This window comes from Microtus oregoni, unplaced genomic scaffold (assembly GCF_018167655.1).
Source record: "Microtus oregoni isolate MIOR12 unplaced genomic scaffold, Mior012 000015F_ref0000493, whole genome shotgun sequence".
Lineage (NCBI taxonomy): Eukaryota > Metazoa > Chordata > Mammalia > Rodentia > Cricetidae > Microtus > Microtus oregoni.
The window spans coordinates 12,402,417-12,424,392 of record NW_024543074.1 but is presented as its reverse complement, the minus strand read 5'-3'; the positions used below and the strand labels follow the sequence as shown (position 1 = coordinate 12,424,392).

The 21,976-nt window shown below is 40.2% G+C and overlaps 1 protein-coding gene across 1 annotated transcript in view; it reads right to left on the bottom strand.

Annotated features, from left to right (window-relative positions):
- Nucleotides 1–230: 230 nt before the first annotated feature.
- The window catches only part of Ints2 (integrator complex subunit 2), a 54,470-nt gene continuing 32,724 nt past the window's right edge, over nucleotides 231–21,976 (bottom strand). Inside the window, exons 18-25 of the mRNA XM_041665552.1 lie at nucleotides 19,092–19,293; nucleotides 14,719–14,844; nucleotides 8,510–8,708; nucleotides 6,830–7,084; nucleotides 6,424–6,531; nucleotides 6,215–6,320; nucleotides 2,449–2,625; nucleotides 231–2,339 (exon numbers count right to left, since the gene is read on the bottom strand). Coding sequence (XP_041521486.1) covers nucleotides 2,170–2,339; nucleotides 2,449–2,625; nucleotides 6,215–6,320; nucleotides 6,424–6,531; nucleotides 6,830–7,084; nucleotides 8,510–8,708; nucleotides 14,719–14,844; nucleotides 19,092–19,293 — 1,343 coding nt within the window. The 3' untranslated portion in view covers nucleotides 231–2,169. The remainder of the gene's footprint in view (nucleotides 2,340–2,448; nucleotides 2,626–6,214; nucleotides 6,321–6,423; nucleotides 6,532–6,829; nucleotides 7,085–8,509; nucleotides 8,709–14,718; nucleotides 14,845–19,091; nucleotides 19,294–21,976) is intronic.

Sequence of the window (21,976 nt, the reverse complement as noted above, 5' to 3'; positions counted from 1 at the left end):
GCTGAGATTAAAGGTGTGCACCACTTAACCTGACCTTCCCAGCTGTTAAGGACTCACTTTCCTCAAGTGAACTCCTGAGACTTTACTGACTCCCAGCACGTACGTTTCTGTCCTATGGCATGGGTGGCCTTACAGAAAGAGATACATTAAAGCCCTGGACACAGGCAGTCCTAGCGCCTAAGTCTCCCCTGATCCACTTTTATATTTGTGGAATAAAACACAAAAACTAGTTTGTTGATAAAGAATGAATATTTATAAATCAATATTCAAAATAGTTGCATACATCTGTTTTGACTTCAATAAAAAAAATCACATTGTGACAAAGTTTATAATGTTAACTTAAGATACGTGAATATTAACATTTACTAATATTATTTACACACTTTATTTACATCATCAACAAACTAGATGAAAAAGAGCCTATGTTATTACTTTAACACAGTAGGTTATGACCAGTCTTTGAAAATTGATCCACTGCATTTCATTACAAAACATACTTCGAACGTTTTTGAATTCCTAAAGGATTCTACTATTCACACAAAACATTCCAGAAAGGCCTCATTTAAAAACAAAATAGGAGCAGTTGTATTTAATCTTGAGACTACAAAACTGCCTCATTAAAAAATATGAAAAATTTTATGGTATATCATTAAAGCATATTCTTTTACTCTTCACGTTAAAATTACTTAATTGAACATTAAGCATCTAATAAAAAATTATATATATGCCATCATGCATGATACTATGCACTTCATGATTGGAAACGCTATAAGCGGTTTTTGTAGAACACCTTCATGAGGTAGGGTCAGGAGCAGCAGAGGGAACGAGATGGGACTATGTGCTAGTGGAGAGGGTGAAGAGAAACTGCTCATTGGAAAGACAAACTTTCCTTTTAGCTTCCTACCTTCTTTAATGAGAAATCTGTTTTGAGTGGGGTGGCAAATGGTTGAGGTATTTCTTAGAGAGCAAAGAAGTACCTTCTACACTGGCTACTTAAGTTTTAAAAATGATTATGGTTATCTGAATGCATCTACTTAATCATGAAGTTCCCAACAGAGGACTGCAAACATCAGCAACACAGTATTTTCCACATTATAATTTTTCCTGAGGTTCAAACACTGTATTTTCTTACTCAAAGATCTCCTCAAAGTAAAATATGAGTTATAATCTTGATCATGAACCAAGAGCTCTATTGGGGTTTATTGCTCTAAAATTCATTTGCTATATCTTTGCTCCTCTGAGAATTAGATAATACAGTATTACAAAAATAAATTTAAAAAAGAATAAATGAAATTCACTTTCAGGTTATTCTTTGCACAAAGATGTTTTCTGTAACTACTTTACAATCAGTATCTTAAAATTTCAAATTATTCAAGTATCTCTTTAAACATATGGCTTCATATATTAGGAAAAATTGGAGCAGACATGTAAAATCTTTTTATGTTCATCTATAACTCCAAGGCAGTCATTTACTTGTTTTTTGTTTTGTTTGTTTGTTTTTGACAGGGTTTCTTTATGTAGCTCTAGCTGTCCTAGAACTCACTATATAGACCAGGCTGGCCTCAAAAACAGAGATCCACCTGCCTCTGCCTTTCTCCCTAGGGCTAGGATCTAAAGGCAAGTGGTAACCTGCCTTTTTTTAAAGCCTTCTTACTACTGTTTCTAACAAACTAGAATTCCCACCTGCATTACTGTTTCTTGCACTACAAGTCTGAGATTTTTGTGTAGTTAACTGGTAATTTTTCCTGAATTACTCCTTCCCCACATCCCTCTTTCTCCGTCTTCTCCTTCCCGCTTTGTGGAGAACTGTTAAAAACTCACAGATACGAGGGATATCCACAGGCTCATTTTTGTAAATTAAACATCTGTCAATCTTTTTTCACAAGCTAAGTGCATGGCCCAATCCCTTTCTAGAAACGGGTTTCTTAAAGTATTCCCAATGGAAAAGTTCAGCTGCTATAATATAAACATACCATCAGAGCAGATCCACAGATATGCCCATCAAACATAAGCAAGTATAATCCTCAGGGTTCTAAATTATACTCGTGTTGAATGGAACCATCTCTGCAGTTTCAAGACCTCACTGATTCCAGCCCGTTTAGAGCTGTCATAAAGGCCAGGTTCCTGTTGGGGATATGCAGCAAACAGCTTCATTTGTTTAATTTTTTTTCAAATTCCACTAACGCTCATGTTTATTATTTCGATTATTGTGCTTTCAATACAATGACAGAGCTGGACATCGGGATCCATGCTTCCAGTGTCCCTGGATCCATTTTTGTAAGATGGATCTTTACAGATTGGAGACCATCCTCTTGGTTTCTCCTTTATTTGTTGAAGACCTACAAAATAAGGGGAAGGGGAGATAATTAAAGCAAGATATTCTGAAATGAATATAGTCTTGTTTGAAACATTACAAAGTGAAAAAACTGAAAATGAGGTACCACTTACGTGTGATGATGGGATCGATGTCTCTAGTCTGTGTGGCAACATCGGAGGCACACACTTGGCCTATCTGAATCAGCAAAGACATAATATCCTCATACAGTGGAGGGAATGCTCGACAAAAGGAGACCAGACTCGGAAGAGTCGGCATGAAGAAAGCATACCGCTTAGCCTGTGTTAGGACTGTTGGGAAAAAATGAAACACAACTGTTTGTTTTACACAGATATAAACAACACAGACACCCTACAGAACAAACTAATACTGTTTGTTGTGCGGGGAAACTCGGTCTTATAGGACGCCGCCCACCCTGGCTGTAACAACCCTACTCTGCTAATCAGTCATCACCCATCTTCTTATGTCCCAGCACTGCACTAGGGACACTGCTTTCATAACTTCACTTAGTTCTCGGATCACAACAGTAGTGCAGATGAGAGAAGGTTAAGCAAACTTTAGAGAAGTTATAAAGGTTATTTAAGGCCCAATTTAGGGGCATGCTTTTCAAAGATCCCAGCCCTCGAGAGGCAACGGCAGGCAGGTGGCAGGTGACTGATCTACATAGACCCTATCTCAAAAAAAAAAAAAAATAGGGCCAGGCGGTAGTGGCGCATGCATTTAATCCCAGCACTTGGGAGGCAGAGGCAGGCAGATCTCTGTGAGTTCGAGGCCAGCCTGGTCTACAAGAACTAGTTCCAGGACAGGAACCAAAAACCACGGAGAAACCCTGTCTCGAAAAATAAAAAAATATTCCAAGGCTGATAGTGGTGTAGCTCAGCGTAAAGTTCTTGCCTCGCACATGCAAAGGCCCTGTGCTCAATCTCCAGTCCTGGGGAAATAAATAAATAAATAAATAGATAAATAAAGTTGTCCCAAGTCACGCAACAGTTAGTGGCTAATCTGGGACTAAATGCTGTATAAATTATTATTTTTTTCTTTTTTGTTTTTTGGGTTTTTCTGTAGCTTTGGAGCCTGTCTTGGAACTAGCTCTTGTAGACCAGGCTGGTCTCGAACTCACAGAAATCTGCCTGCCTCTGCCTCCCGAGTGCTGGGATTAAAGGCGTGCACCATCACGGCCCGGCTGAACTCTTACCCACTATAAATTATTATAACATGAGATGAAAATAATAGAAAGGGTTGGGGAAGTCTGGCGGTAGTGGTGCACACCTTTAATCCCAGCACTCGGGAAGCAGAGGCAGGCAGATCTCTGTGAGTTCGAGGCCAGCCTGGTCTACAAAAGCTAGTTCCAGGACAGGCTAAAAAGCTACAGAGAAACCCTGTCTGGGAAAAAAAAAAAGACTGGGGAATAGGGTTGGAAATAGTATTTTAAGGTATGGGGAATAGGGTTGGGAAATATTATTTTAAGGTATATTACTTTATTTTATGTTGCATTTGTTTAACTCTGTGAAGCTGTGTTGCTGTGCCTGTCTAAAACTCCTGATGGTCTAATGAACAGCTGAACTGCCATAGCAAGGCAGGAAAAAGAAATAGGTGGGGCTGACAGGCAGCAAGGATAAATATGAGGAGAAATCTGGGGAAGAGAGGAACTGGAAACAATAGAGGAGGAAGGAGGACGTCAGAGGTCAGTCACCCAGCCACCCAGCTACACAGCCAGATACAGATTAAGAAGGAAAGAAAAGGTAGTAGACAGGAATAGAGAAAGATAAAGGCCCAAGGACAAAAATAGACAGAATAATTTAAGTTAAGAAAAGATGGCCAGGCCGGGCGGTGGTGGCGCACGCCTTTAATCCCAGCACTTGGGAGGCAGAGGCAGGTGGATCTCTCTGAGTTCGAGACCAGCCTGGTCTACAAGAACTAGTTCCAGGACAGGCTCCAAAACCACAGAGAAACCCTGTCTCGAAAAACCAAAAAAAAAAAAAAAAAGAAAAGATGGCCAGAAACAAGTCAAGCTAAGGCTGGGCATTCCTAACTAAGAATAAGCCTCCGTGTGTGATTTATTTGAGGGCTGGATGGTAGGCCCCCTCAAAAGTCAAAAGAGTAAAATTAACACAACAGAAAGAAAATGAAGAGGCTATTATGAAACACTTGAACATTGAGAAGTATAATCTTTTAAAGGAGTGAATGTATTCATATATATATATATATATATATATATATATATATACATATAATTTTTTTTAAATGTATAACCTAGGCTGGCCTCTACCTCCTTCAGCAAATCCTACCGGCATGCGCCACTACAACCAGCATCATATATTTTTTAAATAATTTATTTTAATACCATTTTACTCTAGAAACCAGAAGTGGTTAAAATATAGGATAAGGCCTAGTGGGAGTGACTCATGCCTTTAATCCCAGCACTCAGGAGGCAGAAGCAGGGGAATCTCTGTGAGTTTGAAGCCAGCCTAGTCTACAAAGTGAATTCCAGGACAGCCAAAGTTATTACACAGAGAAACCCTGTCTTGAAAAACAAAAAAATACAAAATAAAATTTCACATTCATTTTATATAAACGGTAAGTTGTGGAATTTAAGGAAATAGCTACTATATTTATGACTTCTTTGTTTGGTTTTGAGATGGAGTTTCTCTATGTAGCCCTGGCTGTCCTGGAATTCCCTATATAAACCTCTGCTTTCTGAGTGCTGGGATTAAAGGGGTAAGCCATCACTGCCTGGTTATTTACAACATTTTCAAATATTTTTCTTCTGGAATTGTGCACACTTAGTAATTTCTAATTTGTGTTTTAATTCTACATATTTTATTTTAATTTATTAAAATGTACTATAACATTTATATGCATATATATATACACATAAACATGTCTACCTATACTTCCACACTGTAAATCATATTTGTAAGTATAATTTTTTTTAAATATTTATTTATTACGTATACAATATTCTGTCTGTGTGTATGCCTGCAGGCCAGAAGAGGGCACCAGACTCCATTACAGATGGTTGTGAGCCACCATGTGGTTGCTGGGAATTGAACTCAGGACCTTTGTAAGAGCAGGCAATGATCTTAACCTCTGAGCCATCTCTCCAGCCCTGTAAGTATAAAATTTTTAAAAGAATAGTAATTCAAAGGATGGCACAAGGTAAAATAACAGCAACATATACTGTGTCACACTGAGTCATAAAAACACCAAAGAGAGCTGGGCGGTGGTGGCGCACGCCTTTAACCCCAGCACTCGGGAGGCAGAAGCAGGCAGATCTCTGTGAGTTTGAGGCCAGCCTGGTCTACAAGAGCTAGTTCCACGACAGGAACCAAAGCTACAGAGAAACCTTGTCTTTGAAAAAAAGAAAAGAGAAAAGAAAAAGAAAAACAAACAAACAAACAAAAAACCCAAAAAGAGCCAGGTGGTGGTGGGCTTTAATCCCATCACTCAAAAGGCAGAGGCGGGCAGATCTCTGTAAATTCAAGGCCAGCCTGGTCTACAAGAGCTAGTGCCAAGACAGGCTCCAAAGCTACAAAGAGAAACCCTGTCTCAAAAAAAAAAAAAACAACAACAAACAAAACAACAACAACAACAACAAAAAAAGCACTAAAAAGCAGAACAGAGGGGAACAGGCCTTTAATCCCAGCGCTTGGGGGGGCAGAGACAGGAAGTTCTCTAGAGTTCAAGGCCAGACTGGTCTACAGAGTGAGTTCCAGGACAAACAGAGGTGTCTGAAATATACATAGTGAGCCCCTTTCTCAAAAAAACAAACAAAATACACACCAAGCCTGCACACGCGCGCGCGCGCACATACACACACGCTTCTGAGTCAGTAGTAAGCGTTATTCGATGCTTTTGTTGATCTGATTGGCTACACACCTGTTAGCAAAGTTCCCATGACATTGACAGCTAAGCGAGCCACACTAAGTGACTTTGGTAATGCATACTGGATACACAAATGAGAAAGCAGCTGTATAGCAAATATCTGGAATACAAAATCCAAATGTTATATATTTCTTTAGAAAAAAAACTACTAAAAATCATAAAATATCTTGCAATTTTTCATCAAGTTCTAAAATGGTCACTACCTGTTTTTCAAGTTCAGGTTGCGCAATAAGCTCCGGTATAAAATCCAGACAGATGTGCATAGAAGGGATGCCCGCAACTGTCAGAGGCAGAAGTTCGCAGGGATAGCCCTGTCTCGGGAAGAAGGGAGAAGTCAAATACAGAGAGAAGCTTCACCTCCTTTCTGTAGCATCTGTTCTGAGTACCAAATGTCTGTGACTGTTTCAGGAACAGCACTTTCCTCATACATTAGAACAGAGAACACAAAGTATTAGAGTATCTTATCAATAGTCAGAATTTGGATTTTTCAATATATTGCATGGGATCGTGATCCTTTCTCATTTTCAAATTTCCTATATTAATTTAATATATAAAACCCTACATAACAAATAAAATTCAAAAACTCCACGTCATTCTTTGAGCACGCACCTGGAAGTGAACAAGCTTGGCGATGTTGGGATCGGCGATGTACATCTGGTGCAGCAAGCAACAGACAAGGCACTGGACTTCACGAAGGTTACAGAGCAGGCTGGCTTCTCCGTCCTCCGTTTCTTTATGTGGTGTGCTGCTGCTGGTAATGACACTTTGAGTATTCCTGAGGGACATGTCTGGACTGGCACCTTTTGCCTTTTCCTCTTCAGTAGGCAAACAAATCTCCAAGAGAATCTGGACAGCTGCACTATCCTACAAGATGATAAAAAGTGGATGAAAGAAGTCAAAGAAGTTATGGGGAGCAAATGGGAGGAGAGGAGAGAGAAAACTGCAGGCAGGATGTAAAATAAAATTTAAAAAATAATAAAGTTGTCAGCCTAGAACAAACCAATGTCTAAACAACAATGAAAGAGAATAAAAGTCTACTCTGGGGGAAAAAAAATGTCTGAGAAGTTGACCTGAAAGAGAAATCTCTTTTTTCATATGAACAGAAATGGCACAATAGTTCTTTTGAACACACAAACACCACAAAAGTGGTAATTCTTAGAGAAGAACTGAGCAATTGACAGTGCAGAGAGTCTCACACTTTTTGGGTTACAAACTCCTGAGGAGTCTGAAAAAAATACACTTTTCTCATAAAAATAAACACATGCCAGAGGCTAAAGATGACGCGGTTAAGAGCACTGGCTGCTCTTGCAGAAGACCCGGGTTCAACTCCTAGCATCCACGTGGCAGCTCACTAGTCTGTAACTCCAGCCCCAGCAGATCCAGCACCCTCTCCTGACATGATACACAAACAAAAGTGCACACAAACAACCACACAAAATAAAAGGAAGCATATAAGAAGCACCTGGCATCAACTGCTAGGAAGATTTCATGAACATCTACCGGACAGGTAACCTGAAACAAAGGCCTCCAAAGCCGACCCACGCCTAATTCCCTTCCTTCCTCTCGCTCTCCCACTCTCCTCGAGATCCTAACAGGTGTGTCCCCATTTTCCTCTATGTCACAGCAGAGAGCAGGGCTTGAGAGGGACCTATATGGAAAAGACAGCCTGACATTTTACAATACTATGTCTTCACTTACTTTTCTGTTTATAGTCTGTCTCCAACATCTGATTTCCCTTCTACCATCTCATCTTTAAAATCAGGTAAGCAAAGATTATACCTCCTTTACTACCATGTCCCTGGTGCTTGAATTCTATCTGACACACAGGTGTCCAATAAATGTGTTGATCAAGTGAAGATATAACTTAAAACTGATAAAAGGCTTAAATTTGTTAACTATAAATCCTATTAAAATATGTATTAAATTTTCATAGTGAAAATCCACCTGATACTCAGAAGCAAAGATGATCATGTTTTAGATTCTAAAATAAAAGGAACTCACAACATCAACAGTGTGTATACAGGGCACAATGTGTGATCTATTTATTTAGTTAAAACAAACATTACCAGATGGTGGTGGTGGTGCGCGCCTTTTAATCCCTCCCTCAGGAGGCAGAGGCAGGTGGATCTCAGTAAGTCCAAGGCCAGCCTGGTCTACAGAGTAAATTATAGAACAGCCAGAGATGTTATACAGAGAAACCCTGTCTCAAAACCCACCCCAAAAAAAAGAACAAAACAAACAAACAAACAAACATGCCATTTGACTTAATTTAACTTTAGCAAATTTTACCTGGGCAGCCAGTAATGCATTTTTCAGTTCTTCTCTGGTGACTTCCGGGGCATCAGCCTGTCCAAGCAAACCTATTGTATTGTTCTGGGAAGGCCGATCTTGCTCTGCTGTCTCCTTCAAATGGGCACTAAGGTAAGCTTTAGATGCAAGAAGATACCCATTCAGCATGTGTAGAGTAATATCCATCAGTGGGGGGCACCTAAACAAAGAAGAAAATGTATCAGGAAGAATATCAATTTAAAACTTAGTTAGAACTTAGCCAGGCAGTGGTGGTGCACACCTTTAATCCCAGCAGAGGCAGGCGGATCTCTGTGAGTTCAAAGCAAGCCTGGTCTACAAGAGCTAGGTCCAGAACAGGATCTAAAGCTACAGAGAAACCCTGTCTTAAAAAACCACACACACACACACACACACACACACACACACACAAACCTTAGTTAGAACTTAACCAATTCAGTTTACATCCTTTAAAAACACAGTATAACAACTTTTCCCAATAAAATACTCATTCCTAAAGGCCTAAACTGGGTGTGCTGGTGCTTGCCTATAATCCCAGCACTGGGGAAGCTGAATCACGAGGGTGGTAAATACAAGCCAGCCAAGGCCACAGAGCAGGACCACTGCCCTCCAAAACAATAAATAAATTCTATTTCTTATTTTTTGCATTTCAAGATTCAAAAACACCATTCTTCATCTTATTAGCTAAAATAAAATGTAATTAATGCAGTGAAAGATATAAGCTTTTTATGGAAAATGACAAAGCAATAAATCTCTTAGATAGAGCCTTCAAAAATACACAGTCCATTATTGACAAAGATGGAAATAAAACAGACTATTTCTTCTTTCTATTCCTCTTCTTTGGTGCAAGAAAGCAAGACACTTCTGTACTCTAAAAGTGAATGAGCATTGATTTAATCTGGACAAATTATTTGCTGAGCTTCAGTTTCCTCATCTATAAACTGGGTACACATCAGGGCTGCTGGAGCAGGGCTGAGGCAAGAAAATCACAAATTCAAGACCATCTTGGGCAACTTGGCAAAAGCCCATCTGAAAATAAAGACTATAAAGGAGACCGGGAAAACAGCAAGCAGTGAAGCGCTTGCCTAGCATGCACAGGCCCTGGATTCAACATCTAGCACTAAAGACAAACACACACAGTGGAAACAATAAGAATGGCCTCTACCTATGCATGATTAAATAAACTGTAATGATTTTTCCAAAAAGACAAAATGATCTAAAATATTTTTTAAAAATTTAAATGTCAAATTAGACATCGTGAATCAGAGCTTCTAGGAAATAACCCTGCTAATTCCCATGTGAAACCAGCCAATAGTCAAGAGATGAGGCAGGACTATGACGCCAGCACGGGAGGGAACACTGAGGCCGCACCAAGTGTTTCTAGGAACAGAATCATCCCTGTAGTAGTACTATGGAATGCTTTCCTTCTGGCTGTTGGCTGACTTTGGGTTCATGGTCCTCCTGTCTCAGTCTACAATATATATTTTCATTTTTTATTCCCCCTCCCGTGTGTGTGTGCGCGCACATGCATGCACACAAGGTGTTTGAGGCTGAACATGCTGAGCAAGTGCTCTGGTACTGAATTAGATCCCTAGCCACTACTTGCAATGTTTTTTAAAACCACCCACAACAAGAACTACAAGTTTTACAGCAGAATGAAGAATGAGGCTATATAGATACAACAATAAAGTTTCCTCTGGAGATAGACCTGGACTTGATCAAAAGAAGCCAACAAGGAATCTGGCTTTACCAATGTCAGAATGACAGCTGCAAGAGCGAGACTTCCTTTTCTTTCTGTCTTTCTTTTTTTTTTTTTTCTCGAGACAGGGTTTCTCTGTAGCTTTGGAGCCTGTCCTGGAACTAGCTCTTGTAGACCAGGCTGGTCTCGAACTCACAGAGATCCACCTACCTCTGCCTTCCAAGTGCTGGAATGAAAGGCGTGCGCCACCACTGCCCGGTCCATCTACTCTCTAAGGGCTGGAGAGACGGCTCAGTGGTTAAGAACAATGACTGCTCTTCCAGAACACCTGGGTTCAATTCCCAGCACCCAAATGGAAGCTCACAACTATCTGTAACTCCAAGATCCAACACTCTCATACAGACATACATGCAAGCAAAACATCAATGCACATAACATAAAAATAAGTTATTAAAAAAAGTTTTTCTGAAAGATAAACAAGAAATAACAATAGCTGACAACATATTAAAATATGCAATCTAATAAAAATATAAAATAAATCCAATTTTCATTTTCCTATAAAATATAAAATAGAAATGAACAAGAAGGTATACAATATAAAACAGTACAATGGAATGTAAATGTAAACTGGCTGAATCCTTGTGGATGGCAACATGAATCAAAATTCTTAAAAATGAGTATTTTGACCAGTGGTGGTGGTGCACGCCTTTTATCCCAGCACTCAGGAAACAGAGGCAAGCAGATCTCTGTGAGTTTGAGGCCAGCCTGGTCTACAGTGCAAGTATCATGACAGGTTCCAAAACCACACAGAGAAACCGTGTCTCAAAAAACAAACAAACAACAACAGAATACACACCTACTAATATAAGTAAAGGTTCTCAAGCAAAAGGTTCAAGCTACAAAAACACCACATCCATTCTAACAGCAAATTTCGACATAGAGCACTGAGGCAAAGTCATCTACTTGGGCAGATTCTTAACGCAGGTTATCTGTTTTACAATCAGCAGATAAAGGCTCTTGCCATGAAAGCCCTGTGACCTGGAACCCACATAAATGGAGCATGAGAGAGGAACTTGATGAAGTTGTCATCTGACCTTCACATACATGTCAGAGTATGCATACCATTCCCCCAACACAATAATGAATGAAGTCAAACACTGAATAAAAGAAATGTCTGTTTTCTAGACTACACTGTCAATTTAAATACATTAGTAACAAGCTAATGATTCTTATTTTATACAAAAGCTTGACCTCAGCAAACTATATTTAGGTGATTTTTTTTAAAAAAGTTTTATCACAAGTCAGGCGGTGGTGGCGCACGCCTGTAATCCCAGCACTCGGGAGGTAGAGGCAGGCGGATCTCTGTGAGTTCGAGACCAGCCTGGTCTACAAGAACTAGTTCCAGGACAGGCTACAAAACCACAGAGAAACCCTGTCTCGAAAAACCAAAAAAAAAAAAAGTTTTATCACTTTGACAATGTCATCTACTGGGAGATACCAAATAAATATATGCAAGATAGATTTATTTTTTAATTTATTTGTGTGTGTGTGCACTGTATGTATTTGTTAATGTAGATGTAGACACACGCTCACACATGTGGAGGCCAAAGGTTAATGTAAAGTGTCTTTATTTTTTGAGACAATGTCTCACTGAACCTTCAGTGCATGAATTTGGCTAAGCTGGCTGGCTAACTTACCTCATCCCAGTGTCGTCTGCCTCTATCCCCATCTCCCATGTGGGTTCTGGGATCTGAACTCTGATCCTCACGGCAGGCACTTTAGTCTATTTTGCCTAAAAGTCAAAGCCCTCTCATAGTCTAACCTCAACTTATTTTCTCAATCGGAAAGCACACATTTCTCAATATTTAACCCTCTGCTTCAAATATTCTTCTCAAAATATTTTCCATGAAAATAGGGCATGCAGATGCACATCTGTAATCCTAGCCCTCTGGAGACACAGGAAGAGCAGCATGAGGCCAGGACCAGCCTGGACTGGATAGTGAGCGTGTCTCAGGAGTCAAGACCAAGCGGAGCAGCTTTCCCGATCACCTACACCACCGCCATGCTGTCCACTCTAGTGGTTGTGGTGGTTCTGTGGAGGTTCTTTGGCTGCTGGGGTTGTTCGTGTCTACATTTTTATTTGTTCATGTATTTTGTGTGCATGTGCATTTGGGTATATATATGTCAGTTCTACCAGTTGTATCACAAGGGTCAAACTTAGGCCATTAGTCTTGGCAGTAAGTACCTTTTCCTCCTCCACCATCTCACCAGCCCATTTTTGTTTATACAGACAGAGTCTAATTCTAGCCCAAACTGTCTTCAAACTCACATAGTTGAGGACAATGACCCTAAACTCCTGATCCAAGTGCTTGGACCCACAAAATGCTGGAATTACATGCACATACCATTATGCAACACTACCTGTTTTAGTTGAAGTTGCCCTGTGTCCATCCTTTAAAATGCTACTCAGGTCCCATCTCCTCCACATATTTCCTAACTTTCTAAAAGAAAGATTTTATGCTTTAAATTATATGAAGTTCTTTTGAAATTACTTTATATTAGATTTTTTTTAAGTGTATGAGAGTCTTGCCCACATGTCTGTTTACTATATGTGTGCCTGGTACTTGAGGAAGTCAGAGCCCCTGCAACTTTAGTTACAGATGGTTGTGAGCTGCCATGTGGGTGCCATGAACCAAACATAGGTTCTCTACATGAGCAAAAAGTGGTCTTAACCTCTGAGCCATCTCTCCAGACCATTTATGTTTTACATTTTATGTGTGTGTGTGTGTGTGTGTGTGTGTGTGTGTGTGTGTGTAGATGGGTATGTGTATTACACAGAGTACAGTGCCTGAAGAGGCCAGAAGAGAGCGTTTGATCCCCTGATGCTAGAGTTATAGGCAACTGAAAGCAGTCTGAGAGTGCTGGAGTGTTGGAAAGCGAACTCCAATCCCAGGGAAAAGCAGTAGAAGAGCAATCTCCCAAGCCTAGTATTTCTTTTCATTTTCTTTCTTTTTTGTTTTTGTTGTTGGATGGTTGGTCAGTTTTGATTTTATTTTCCTGAGACAGGGTTTCTCTGTATACCTCTGGCTATCCTGAAATTCACTCTGTAGACCAGGCTGGCCTTGAACTCAAAGATCCACCTGCCTCCCAAGTGCTAGGATTAAAGGCGTTTAGTATTTTTCTTTGTTTTTTTTTTTAAATAATTTATGTTTATTTTCTGTTTATTAGTGTTTTGCCTGCATGCATGTCTGTGTGAAAGTGTGAGAGCCTGGAAATGGAGTTACAGACAGGCGTAAGCTGCCATGTGGGTGCTGGGAATCGAACCCAGGTGTTCTGGAAGAGCAGTCAGCGTTCTCAACCACTAAGCTCTCCCTCCAGCTCCCAGCACAGCATTTCTTAACATAAAAGAAAAAAAAAGATTCAACTGGGCGGTGGTGGCACATGCCTTTAAGCCTAGCTCTCAGGAAAGAGGCAGGTGGATCTCTGTGAGTTTGAGGCAAGCCTGGTCTACAAAGGGAGTTCCAGGACAGCCAGAACTGTTACACAGAGAAACCCTGTATCAAAAAAACAGAAAAAATTTCATTTTGATCAAGTGCAGTGGTGCTTATTTTTAATCCTAGTACTCAGGTGGATCTCTGTGAGTTCAAGGTCAGTCTGGTTGACAGAGCGAGTCAGTAGGTCAGCCAGGGCTACACAGTGAAATCCTGATTCAAAAAAAAAAAACAGCAGCAATTCATTTAGTACATTACTCAGCGGCACAGGACCACGCTAGTTAAAGTTCCATACATTTTACCTTCTTTCCCCATGGTGATGATGACCATTAAAGGTAGGCCACTCGATTTATTTACCTTTACAATTACTTAGAATGACAGCTTGAAATTCAAATATTAAATTCTGTTCATTAACCTCTGCCTTTTGAAATGAAGCCATTTCAAAACAATTAGCCAGAAAATAGAGACAAATATGGAACTGGTGAAGCTAACATCATAACTGACGTCAAACAGGTGGCAGTTTTAAAGCATGGGATGACATGGAAATGTGCCAGTGCTATAAATCAGGTGACAAGGCCTCTAATCCCAGCACTAAGACAACTGAGGCAGGAAAGTCAGGAGTCAAACCAGGAGTTCAAGGTCTCCCTCACCATACTGTGAGACCTTGTTTCAAAATAAAACACGAGAAGCAAAGTCATTTCAGTGAGCTAGCAATGGTGCTGTTCTTCACCAGCTGCCTCCGAGAGACAGAAGAGCCCTACTCATGACTACCAAAGCCAGGAATGCCTTTTTTTAAGACGAGATTTTATTATACACAGACTAAATAATACATTGACTATAAATTATGAATATATGCCGCTAGAAAACCAAAAAGTTACAAAAATATATATATTACATATATATTTATAACAGAAATAGAATATTAAATTATTTTCTTTCATTTCTTTTGATTCTACAAAGTACAGCTCTATTTAAAAAAAAATGAAATTCAAATAACTTACCTGTGAACCCTCCGGTCACACCTCAAGACAATGAGAGGATCTATCATCAAATCATTCTGGGTATATTTTTGTTGTCGTATAAACTTTATGGAAGGTTGGAGTGCATTAACCGTCATTACCCACAACCTGATTAAAAAAAAAAAAACAGTCACATGTTCATAATAGCTATGTTTCAACAGTCATTTAGTCCTTTGTTAAAAAAATAAATAAATAAAAAAGAAGGTAGAAGAAAAGAAGGAAGGAAAATATTTTCAAGTAAACCAAAAAAAGAAAGAAAGAAAAAATGGTGTGAAAAACCTTTGGATTTCCTTTGTTGTTCATTTCTGAGCAAGGCTCTCATGTAGTTCAGACTGGCCCCAGACTCACTATATAGCTGAGGAGACCTGAACTTCTGATTCTCCTGCAGCTCCTCCTGAGTGCTGAGATCACAGGAATGTGCCATCATGACTGGTTCATGCACTGCTGGGGGTGGAACCCTGGGTTTCATGTGTGCTAGGCAAGCACACTACCGACTGAGCTACATCCCCTGCCCTGTGAATAAATAAACTCTGAAGGATTAAAAACTAGTCATCTTTAATCCCAGCACTTGGGAGGCAGAGGCAGGTGAATCCCTGTGAGTTTGAGGCCAGCCTGGTCTACAAGAGCTAGTTCTAGGACAGCTAGGTCTGTTACACAGGGAAACCCTGTCTCGAAAAAACAAAAACATACAAACAAACAAAAAGAAAAACTAGACATCTATGATATATTATTATGTCTTTAAAGCAAACGTAAGTTAAACAACAAACACAGCAGTCGCTAGTCTTTGCAGCAGAGGTGGAATGATCATAGCAATTGGGAAGAATATAAATTAAAAACTCAGTCCTAACACACTTAGCATATTAAGAGGAAAAGTTTAGTAAAAATAAAAAATCAAAATTACCACAATTTTGAAACTGTACTATCCCCATAAATATAATATATCTCACTGTAAACTGTCACTTTAGAATCCGGCAGATTACAGATATGGCTAAGCTGACCATATAAGAGAACTGCTGAGGAAAATACACCATGAGTGGTACTTGATCTCTTACAGTATCTCACACAGAACTTGACACTTAAATATGAAACGGGATCCAAGGACCAGACATTTACAAGAAGTTTTATTTAGAAAAAGATTAAAATACACTAAAGAAAGAAAAAAACTCCAAAACAATGGAAAATATAGGAACAATATTAGCAAGGGGAAAAAAGGGCCTGGTGGTGATGGCACGAGCCTTTAATCCCAGCAGGAGGCAATCTCTGAGTTCAAGTCAGCCTGGCCTACAGTGTGAGTTCTAGAACAGCCAGAGTTATACAGATGAGATAAATTCTCCCTGTGTATGCCAGGATATCCTGGAATTCCTGATCTTCATACCTTGCCTTCTGAGTACTCCTGTTACAGATATGTTCCACCACATCCAAGCTTTAAAACAGGGCATTATTACTAGGGCTGGAGAGATGGCTCAGAAGTTAAGAGCATTTATTGCTCCTCCAGAGGACTGGAATTCAGTTCCCAGAACCCAAGTAAGGTGGCTCAAACCCACCCACCTGTAACTCCAGCTCCCAGGCACCCACTATCTCTGGCCTCCTCAGGCACCTGCACTCACATGCACATACCAACACAAAGACACACAATTCAATTTATTCAAGAAGTAAAGTCCTAAAAATTAAGACACTGCTCACCAGAACAAAAAAGCAACCAAGTACCCAATACTATGAAGAGGAAAAAAGATAAACATCAAAACACTTCATTATTAAATTCCAGAACACAAAGGGAGGGAACACCTGCTATGAATGGAAAAACAATGGTCATATACAAAGGGCTGGAAAACAGTAAACACCAGATCACCAATAGCCAGTGGTGCGGTGATATTTTATTTATGTCTTAACAAATAAAGCTTGCATGAAGAGCAAGGTGCAGAGCTAAGCCACTAGAGGCGAGGCAGTGGTGGCTCACACCTTTAGTCCCAGTACTTGGGAGTCCCATGCCTTTAATGCCAGCACTAGGGAGGTGGAGACAGAAAAATTTATGGCTGGGTAGAGAGAGGACTATAAGGCAAGACAGTAACTCAGTCTGAGGATTCAGTCTGAGGTGTAGTCTGAAGCAGTCAGTCAGAGGACACAGTCTGAAGTCGCAGTCTGAGGACAGGATCGCCGCTTTGGTCTGAGCATTGGTAGAGGTAAAAGGGCGGCCACTCTGCTTCTCTGATCTCTCAGCATTCAACCCCTAATATCTGACTCCGGGTCAGATATTAAGAACAATTAGAACTTGTGCTACACAGTAGAAATTCCAAGTTAGAAAAACAGCACACTCGAATTTATGAACTACACTTAGGCAAAATAGCAATCACATGTGAAAAGAATGAAACCTCCAAAAATATCGCCAAAAAAAAAAAAAAAACCCACCTCCCCCTCACCCCCACTCAGCCTTTCTCAGGAAGCACTGCAGAATGTGCTCTATGTGGACAGAAGCCAGGAAAGAAAACAGGGCTCCCAGGCAGAGCACAGACAGCAGCAGTTGAAGGACAGCTGTGCGTGCTCCAGGGAAATTGAAGATAGAAAGAGACGCGTCCCATGAAAATCAACTTACTGATTGGTTATATGCTGTAATTACTATAGAGTAAGCCTCATCTTAATAAAGAGTATAGGGTGAACTATTTATTACTGTTAGCATAACAAATGGAAACAAGGCAAGTATTATGACAATGCAAGAATGGGGAATGGCACTCATGTGTAAGAAAGAAACCATTATGGAAGTGTAGTTCAGGGGCAGCACACTTGACTAGCATGCTCATAGACTGAGTGTGATTCCCCAACAACAAAGGAAAGGAAGGAAGGAAAGGAAGGAAGGAAAGGAAGGAAGGAAGGAAGGAAGGAGTAATCAAATATTGCAGTATACTGCACAGGTCAACTGTAAACACATAATCATAAGATGAACACTAAATAATGCTTTAGCTAAACAAAATAATATAACTGTATTAGAAAACAAAGAGCTGGCAAGAGAAACCCTGTCTCAAAAAAAAAAAAAACAAAAACAAAAACAAAGAGCTGGGTATTGTAGCACATGCCTTTGATCCCAGCACACCTGAGGAGAAGGCAGGAGGATCTCTGTGAGTTCGATGCCAGCCTGGTCTGCAAAGTAAGTTCCAGGACTACACAGAAAAACCCTGCCTCAAAAAAAAAAAAAAAAAAGGAAGGAAGGAAGGAAGGGAAAGGAAGAGGATTCACAGAAAGGAAGAGCAAGTCAGACTGCTAAACTTCGCAATGACTAAGTCAGATAAACAAAAGGTCATATTTGTTATAAGCCTATTACTGAGCTAAAATTAAGGAATGTAAATATTAGATTTATTGCTGTTGTTTTGTTTTTAAAACAGGGTTTCTCCATGCAAACTGTCCTGGCTGTCCTGGGACTCACTTTGTAGACCAGACTGGCCTTGAACTCACAGAGATCCACCTGCCTCTGCCTCCCAAGTGCTGGGATTAAAGCCATGCACCACCACCACCTGGCTAGAATTTTTTTTTAAACTGAAACTGGTTTCCTCTGAGTAGTCAGGGTCTAAAATAGAAAAGTGTGAAATAGACATTATATTATGGGTATTTACTAATTTGATGTTAAATAACATTTGAATTTAAAAGCATAACTATTCCCAATTCCCAGAACTACTAAACCAAGCTCTCAGCTAAGTCAAACCACTGTTACTATTGTCCAACCGGCCAGGTGTTATGATGCAATCTATGAACTAGCACCCACCAACTGAAGAACACAAGCGAAGCACACCCCTGTTATCCAATCTCTGCTGCACAATGCATCATCTGCAGCTCTGCTTTTAGACATCCTGATGCCTCGCTCCTGCTGCAGATGCAGATCTAACTGCATGGATTACGGCCTGGGGATCAGGGATGTAAAGCAGTGCACATGACTCGAGGAGCAGTAGACTCTGGAACCACAGCCATGATGTGAGACACAGTGATCTGAAACAGTCAGCCTCAAGTAACTACACAGAGGAAACTACTTTAAAAGAACTTTCTCAAACTGCTAATAGCTTTTAGTTCTTAAAGTATTCTTTAAAATGTAACAAATCTTTTTGTGTGTGTGACAAATCTTACCATGAGGCCATCCTCAGACTTCAGAGAGATGTGCCTCTTCTCCATCCATATGCATGCTGAGATTTAAAGATTAACACCACTGCACCTGGCTAATGTATGTATCCTTAAATATTTACCTTCAGAAAGGAATTTTATTAGTACATACTCAAAAACACCGATGGCCATGCGAATTTTCCCAACAACTGAATTTCCTGTAATTATCAAAGCTCTACACTTCTCCAGTGCACACAGCAGAACACACAACTCACCTTCTGGGCATCACAGTATTAAGAACCATCCATAACTTATTGACAGTTTGAAGAATTCTCCGTGGAACCCCTGCATTCAGCAGCTGGTTCATATTGGATGTTAATACTTCTGCATACGGTATAAGTTCACTGGCAGAAAGTAGAGTCAAGTGCTCCATAATCTGCATCACTTGTGTGTGATTTACTGGCACAGCTGAAAATGCTGAAAAGAGAATGTTACTATCATTACCTAAATTCTGTAATGTTTACCAGGCAGAAATAGACACTGCTTTCTTAGAGAAGGGGCCAAACAAATCAAGAAAGCAATGGTGTTAAAAGAAAAACGTCCCATCAATTTTCACTAAAGCTAATATAGTCATTCGAAAACTTCTTGGATGGCAGGTGAGAGGGCTCAGAGGCTTTGGGCAAGTCAAGCCTGATACCTGAGTCCCAACCCTGTACCCATGTGAGAAATAGAACCAGCTCCAAAAGCTGTCCCGATTTCCACATGTGCAGTGTGTCATGTGCAAGGCCCTACAAAAACACATATGAAATCAATAAATTAAAGTATAATAAAAATAAATGAAAATCCATAAAAGTGTAGATATTATTTCATAAAATTCAGGTCCCACCTACACGGAAGAGATGATTCTCACTACAGGCATGGGAGAGCTGGCCTGGATGACATGGGCTTCTATGAGCTGGTTCCACCTCCCATCTGGGTGGGGCAGTCCCAGTGGCCCAGACTGACAAGCTCAGTGAGGCTGGCCCACCCCATCATCTCCCCATCTATGGCCCGCTGGAGCATGTGCAGGGACTGGTCCACCCCATCATCTCCCCCATCTATGGCCCGCTGGAGCATGTGCAGGGACTGGTCCACCCCATCATCTCCCCCATCTATAGCCCGCTGGAGCATGAGCAGGGAGTGGTCCACCCCATCATCTCCCCCATCTATGGCCCGCTGGAGCATGTGCAGGGACTGGTCCTGCAGAACAGTAGCTGCAGGATTTCTATGACTGGGGCAACACTAGATCTGAGGAGTTTCAGTGGAGCAGTGATGATGGGGAGCCAGAGACCCTGAATCAGACCAACGATTCATTGCAGCAAACATTTTGTGGGAGAAGCTGACTGGACAAAAGGGTATAGCATGACACACCACAGCTCCTAATGCCACTAGGATGGATGAAGAGGTATTGGAAAGACAGAGGAGCGAGGTGGTTGTTTTGTATTGTTTTGTTGTTACTATTTTGGGTGGTTCTTTGCGGGGGGGCAGGCTGCAGAGCTGGGGTAGATATAAAGGGACTAAGAGGTGAACATGATTGAGGTAAATGATGTGAAATTCCCAATGAATCAATAATTATGTAAAACTAAAAATACACTTTAATTCTACATGAAAAAATAAATACCTAACTGCCATTCAAATTCACTTTTGTCTTTATAAATGGTGAATTATATGTTAAAAAAATCATGAGTGACATGTTGGCTAACCTCATTTTTTGGATAACTCAGGCTGTTTTTTAAAAACAGCACTGAAGCAGGAAAGTGGGTCTGGGTGTTGCTTCTGTGGCTTACTAATTTGGAAGTTTTTCAAACTCCTTAATACTTTCCTCCAGGAGTCCCATTGAAGGAAATAAGCATCCAGCAGATTGCTGTTATTAAATATCTGGAATTGTCTCTCCACTAGAGTGGCCACTAACTACATCTGGCTAGCAAACATAAAATAAACACTAAGTAAAAACTGAGCATCTATGAAAAAAGAGCAATCCCATTAACACTCTGGATTTCATATGAAATAGTATACTGTAACTAAGAAATTAAATCAAAATATTCGTTAAATTTATTTTTGTTGACATCATGATCACAGTAACTATCTATACCTCAATGTTCATGATCAACTGACTACTTCAAGGCAAAAAGACAGTTACGTATGTCCTTCACCAAGGAAAACCAACAGTACCTAAAAGAAATGTAGAAGAAACTATCGAAAGCTGTTAAGAACACACTGCGTGTCATCTTTGCATTTGAGTTCAAAATCCATGTGTCAAAGACAATTGGCATTGGATAATTTACAATTCCTTCAATTGTGTACAAAAATGAAAAGACAGTGACCGCAAGCAAGAGCTGGGGAGTAAGACAGTGACCTCAAGAGCTGGGGAGTAAGACAGTGACCTCAAGAGCTGGGGAGTAAGACAGTGACCTCAAGAGCTGGGGAGTAAGCTGGTGGAGCACTGGTCTGGAATAACAGTGACCGCAAGAGCTGGGGAGTAAGCTGGTGGAGCACTGGCCCGGAATGCACAAAGGCCCAGATCAATCTGCAGCCCCAAAGAGAAAATATAAAAAGATTTAGAAATAACAGCAAAAAGAAATCCAGAATAACAACAAAAATTTGAAGTGGATTTGGGTGGGGTGCTAAGGCCAACGGCGTCACCTCGAAGAGGAGTAAAGATTATGCAAGGACAATCTTTCCAGTGGTTGTGCAACTGTTTTCAGAAGGCTTAGGAACTGAAACTTTTTAATACAGCTAATGAAATTTTAATGTGTGGCTCACACTATTTGTGTTCAGGGATACTACTCTGGAACATCACCCATAACAGCAAGTAGACTGCCATGTTCTACTGCATTTATTTCTAATTTGGGATTAGAATTTTGGGATTTTTCTAAAAAATTTTGTGATAGAACACAGCACAGCAAAGAACTGGTTCCAAATCCTTACCCCAAACAAACTGCTTACAATATAAGATTTTAATCCTTACCCCAAACTGCTTACAATTTAAGATTTTAATTAGCCTAGGACTATTACAGAATATTTGTTTAACAGTGCAAAGATGTGTTGCATTTGTTTAACTATGTAAAGATGTGTTACATTTGTTTAATTATATAAAGATATGTTGCTGTTTTACTTTGCC